Source organism: Macaca mulatta, chromosome 1 (assembly GCF_049350105.2).
Source record: "Macaca mulatta isolate MMU2019108-1 chromosome 1, T2T-MMU8v2.0, whole genome shotgun sequence".
Lineage (NCBI taxonomy): Eukaryota > Metazoa > Chordata > Mammalia > Primates > Cercopithecidae > Macaca > Macaca mulatta.
This window is the reverse complement of record NC_133406.1, coordinates 143192209-143198208: the sequence shown is the minus strand read 5'-3', so window position 1 is coordinate 143198208 and position 6000 is coordinate 143192209. Positions and strand designations below refer to the sequence as shown.

The 6000-nt window shown below is 36.8% G+C and overlaps 1 protein-coding gene across 4 annotated transcripts in view; it reads right to left on the bottom strand.

Moving 5' to 3' along the window:
• Positions 1–2772: 2772 nt before the first annotated feature.
• Positions 2773–6000, bottom strand: part of DPYD (dihydropyrimidine dehydrogenase) — an 860002-nt gene continuing 856774 nt past the window's right edge. For all 4 annotated transcript variants that reach the window (XM_077987630.1, XM_015145562.3, XM_077987644.1 and 1 more), the window contains one exon: positions 2773–4211. In XM_077987630.1, coding sequence (XP_077843756.1) covers positions 4041–4211 — 171 coding nt within the window. In that variant the 3' untranslated portion in view covers positions 2773–4040. The remainder of the gene's footprint in view (positions 4212–6000) is intronic.

Here is a 6000-nt window from a genome sequence, read left to right as displayed (position 1 = left end):
CTTGATTTTTGTATCATCCACTAAGATGCACTCCCAGTAAGGCAGGAGACACGTTTGTCTTGTCCATAGTTGAATCACTATCAACTAGGAAGTGCTTGGCATAAGGAAGATACTTAATATTTTTGAATGAGTGAACAAAGTGCTGATTCTGATTTCCTGAGGGATTCTAGTGTGATCCAAACCTGTCTCTCTGTCTCCGCCTTACTTCCAACCACATGTTCCTTTTGTCCCAGCTAAGTCAAGCTTTTGTGGTTTTCCGAACATTCCAGACTTTTCAAATCTCTGTGCTCTCTCTTGTTTTCACTGCTTGAGGTGTCCTTCTCTTGTTACCTATTTAGGAAATTCCTTTATGAGCTCAAAACTTGGCTTGTCACTTGGTTAAGAGAGTATGCCTTTGATGTCCCTGCTCTCGGGATTGCTTTCCTAGCATTCAACGCATGTTACATACTATTTCCCCTGTACATTAAGCACCTTGAAGCTAGGGAGTGCCATGGTCTGAATGTCTGTGTCTCCTCAAAATTCATATGCTGAAATTTCAATATCCAAGGTGATAGTATTAAGAGGTGGAGCTTTTGAGAGGTGATTAAGTCATGAGGGTGGAACCCTCCTTAATGAGATTAGTGCCCTCATAAATAGGCCCAAGGGAGCCTGTTCACCCCTCTACCATGTGAGGACACAGCCATAAGGTCCAATCTCTGTACCATAAAGCAGGCCCTCACCAGACCTCAAATCTACTGGCAACTTGATCTTGGAATTCCCAGCCTCTGGAACTGTGAGACATATTTGTTGTTGTTGTTGTTCGTTTGTTTTTTTTGTTGTTTATAAGCTACATAATTTATGATAATTTGTTATAGCAGTCTTAACAGATTAAGACAAGGAGCATTCATCATTCGAGTTCACATCCTCAGTCCTTAGTCCAGTGCTTGGTTCATTGTATAACAGTTGCTTCATAAATATTTGTTGAATGAATAAATGGTTCGTTGAACAAAAGAATGAAGGCACGTAGCACATTAGACATAACCAAGGGCATCTACAAACATATCTAAACAGTTATATGACCTGGAACAAGTTAGACTCTTTAAGCCCCTATGTCTTCATTTTTAAATGGAAAAAAAAAATAGCACTTACCTGTGATCCTTACGACATTCAAATATAATAGTATTAGTCATGTGGTATTAGTCATGATTGTCCAGAGAAACATGACTGATACATTTTATTTATTTAGTTAGTTTAAAAATTCATTTATTATTTTAAGGAATGAACACACATAAGTTTGGAAGCTTGATGAGTCCCAACTTTGATAGGGGAGGCCTGCAAGCTGGCCTCTTAGAAAAGAGCTATAGTTCAAGTCCAAAGGCAGTCTGATATACAACCAGAAAGAGCCAGTGTTGTAGATGAAGGCTGAAGGCAGTCTGCTGAAGAATTCCTTCCTGATGGAGGGAGGTCAGCCTTTGTTCTAGCCAGGCCTTCCAATGGTTGGATAAGGCCCACCCACATTATGGAGGGCAATTTACTTTACTCAGAGTTCACTAATTTACACGTAAATCTAACCCCAAAACACACACCCTCACAGAAACATGAAGAATAATGCTTGATCAAGTGTCTGGGTACTGCGGCCCAGCCAAGCTGACACATACAATTAATTATCATATATGTAGAACATTTAGTACAGCTTCTCAGACATTCGTTAGGAAGTGCTCACTAACCACACTCTCTGGTCTGGTCTTATGTCCCCAGTCATGTCTGCAGGTAAAGTGCCATGAGAATGTGTGTGCTAGGGTCAATGGCTCCTGGTGTCTTGCTGGATGGGAATAATATGGTTTTCATTCTTCCTTATTCTGAGTCTCTCTGTAAACAACACATGTAAAATTGAGTTATGTTTTCTACAAACAACATGGATAAGAAACACTTCTTGGTATGAAGTAGAAAGTGAATACAACAGAAAGAAATGTGTGTAAGGAGGAAACTTGTATAAAATCATGGATTGCCATGGCCTAACACTGGTCACTTGTAGTTCCCCAAAGTAGTTAAAGAAAACAGCTAAAGCATTTTGCCCTTTCTTTCTCAGAAACAAATGCAAAGGTCACAATTATTTCTTTAATCTCAATCAAGGAAATTTCTGCCTGGCATTTGGCATTCAGTATCTTGAAGAGGATTCAGGTGTGTACATGCATGGGATATCTTTCATAATATTCCCAGAAGGCTACTAAACTCCCAGAGTGAAAAACTCTCATCAGATTGAGGTAGGGGGTAAGACATTATGGCATCCACGTACCCCTGGTAAATCTCTTTTCTACATTACTGGAACTGTTTTCTAAGTGTTGCCAACTCCAAAAGTTAAAATCCCCCACCATGACAAGAATGCAAAGAGAGTCAGTTTATATGAGTCAATAATATCACATAACTATCTAAGCAGTAATATTAAGTGAGATGTGTACTTCCTATAGTGAGACTGGCACTTTCAGGCAGGCAGACAGGCTTCCACTTTCCATTTGTCCCTGCCCATGGGCCATTGCAAGAATCCTGGCCTGTTCCCAGTAAAAGATGCCTTTTGGCAGAGTAAAATCTAATTCAGTAGGTAAAGCTGGGTAAGAAGGACAGGAAGTGAAACATTTGAGTAATTACACTGCCTTCACCCTCATTTTACTTAAACTATCATGGGTTTTATATTTGGATGGAATGCTCTATAGGACTAACCCAAAACTGCTCTATTTCAAAATCAAAATGGTTTATATGAAATTGCATTTGCAAAAGAGGCAGCAAAAGACCATGTTTAAAATGCTTTATGATATTTTATTTGACATTATTCAATCACACAGGTTTTGTGGCAACTATGCATCTCTAAAAGTGCATAATCAAACATTTATTTTTCCAGCTCTTGAATTTGTCATAGAAATAAGCCATAGATTGTTACTTTCTGATTTACTACTTATAGATTCATATTGAAGTATGCCATGAAGAGGAGACAAATGAATTTATATGACACTATTTACTGATTACGAAAATAGAGAAATACAAAAATGCTATCTAATAATAACAGAAAATATATTTCTTTTTTATTCCATTACTTTTGAAATTAAACATAAACACTAAAATAGAGAGTAGTCAAACTGATTTGGCACATTTAATATATATTACCAATATTATATTTTTCATTCTTGAATAATGAAGCACATGATTCAGCATTGCATACTTTGGGCTTTGTTCAAACATTAGTCGCTATAATCATGAAGGTGACTATTAAAACCAGTCAGGGCAGGTGTGCGCACAGCAAAAGAGTGGCTTTCACCAGGCTCTATCCTATAATCTCATTTTGTTAGGAACATAGTTTAAAGAGAAATGCCATTGAAAGAGGATGAGTTTGGACACCCATCTCACGCATGAGTAGTGAATGGTATTTAGTTAGTGAATATTCTCACCATCCTCTATCCAACACCAAAAAGAAGCAATTTCAGCGAAGGAGATTTTACTTAATAAAGTTCTACAAACCCAATCTGAGGCTTTCTTTTCCTGTCATAGCAAATAATTTTTTGACTTTCTTCCTTTGTACTTTATGGAGCTAATAACATTTTCCTAGAAACAGCATTAAAATTAAAGGTAATTTTTAATGATAAAATGTTTCCTTGGATAGATTTTCTTGTATGCTAAAGTGTACTTTGTTTCAAAATGCTTAATTTCATTTACAATTAGAAGTCAAACATGGAGCACAGCATAGGGCAATTTGGAAATTGTCACACTAATTGCCACAAAAAAGTTAATTTTTCACATAAGACAACTGGCGGTGAACATCCAATTAACTGCCACAGTTATTTAAATACTAGCCTCAGAAAAGAATTATTCTATTTTATGACCATTAATTGAATGGTCATTGACATGAGACATTTTTTACACTTACAGATGTATTTTGAAATTACATATTTTTATTTAGAAAATATATATTTGTTTTAATTTGGAAAGAGCTGAACACAAGGATCATGATTTTAAAAGATCAGCGTATGTAGGTGACATGGAAATTCACGGCAACTGTTTCACAAATCACCTTAACACACCGGATCCACAGATAAGGGTACGCCTCTCTTTGGTTCATAAGGTGTTGTCCTGGAAACCATTTTGATGCAGTCGACAATAGGGCAGACACTGAGACACAGAGTACAGCCTGTACAAGTGTCAGTAATGGTGGGCAGGTGGGTTTCTGGATCAAACCGTATAGCCTGCAAACAGAAGTAGAGGGTATTGATGTCACTGACCACAAAGGTCAAGAATGTCCCCATTTTAGCATCAACATTTTTCTCTGCCGCAGTAGAGCTGCACTGAGACAACGACGTCCAGCTCTGTGGTGCAACTATAGCAACAGTTGAGCTGACAGAGGAGCAAAAAAAGAGCCAGAAAAGAAATCCTTTCAAATTAAAAACGCAATGTTTAAAATTCCTTAGGGGTATTTTTCTTCATTGTGTGAGGAAAATATGTCATAACATAGTCACTCTCTAGTTTTCTTTGTTCTGTGCAACGTTCGGGTCTCTCCAGTTCTACCAGGATGGGGCGTCTTCTACCTGTGGATTTTGGGGGACTTTCACACGTCCTCCTCTTCCTCTTCACACTCTTTGTTCTTGACAGCGGAAAAGTGTTACTGTCAGATTCTGAGGCAATGAATACATTTGTTTGGATTTCAAATAATGCATGTAGTTCTTAGAAGAAAGCAGCAGAAAAAAATTAGCTTAACAGTCAGCTTTGAGTTTTGAAGATTTCCAAGCTGACTAGTCATTGTCCACCACGAAGGGGAAAAAGCACTGAATGGAGAGCCATGAAAACTGGTGTCCAGTCCTGGCCCTGACACTACTGAGCCCAGATTACCACAGCCAGGCCTCCAGCTCTGAAACGGCTTAGGATTTTGAGAAATTTTACAATATTCCTTCCCCCGTCTTCCTCTATTCCCTCCCTCTCTTCCTCACTTCCTTCCTCTCTCTTTCTTTCCATGAAGCAATGTAGAATAAGCAATTAAAAATACCTAGTGTGAAATTCAGGATTGAGATTTTTTTAAAAAAAGATATGATGATTATTTTCCCATTAAAGAGACACATTTCAATAGTGAAAAACGACATGTAAGACCTCAGCGGAAGTTACAGAATTTCTATCTAGGACAGATTTCAGGGCAGCCATGTAGGGGTGGATCATGGTGTTGGAGGGGATTTAGGAAACTTGCCCGGCAGTCTCACTTGCAAAAAAAAAAAAAAAAACAACAAGAGTTTTACTCAGACTGTGTACTACTTTGAAGTGACTAAGTTGGGGCTGAGGAAATTATAAGGGACATTAAGTGTCTCTCCACCCCCAAGGTACCCCTTGAGGCCAGGTCTACAAATCTTACATTTTCAAGTAATTGCATTATTCTGATTTTTTTTCCTGTCTCATTCTCTAATGTTGTAATTCAATTATATACGTATGTGTGTGTATATATATATATAATATATATATAGTTGTTTAAAAAATTCCCTCCTCCAAATGAAGCTACATGCAACTATATTTTTTCCTCTTTTATGCACACATAAATGAAAATAATATTTTCACAGTAAATCATGATAGTTGCTTAATATTTTTTAAAAGTCTGATCTTTAAGGAAATAAACATATATTTCAATAAGAACTATAGCTATAGCAAGTCATAAGAATATTTGTCCACACAAATTGGTGTTATGTTTTGTAAAACAACATTTTAAGGTACTGTTTGGATGAGTACTCTTTCATATAAATGGAAACTCAATGAAGTAACTGATAAAAATTAAGACTAATGCTTAGAAATACAGTTTGAAAATCTGCAAACATATAAAACTTTATGTTCAATTAAAAATTTTGGTTTTCTATTTTTATCTTCTGAGACAGAAGAATCAAAGAACTTTCTAAGTCTTTTAACATCCATAATTGTGATTTTCTTTCTTATTACTAAGAAGGTTTTTACTAAAGTTGTACCAAGTCTAGAATTCCACAGTGGGAGCCATAAGTTCTAAGA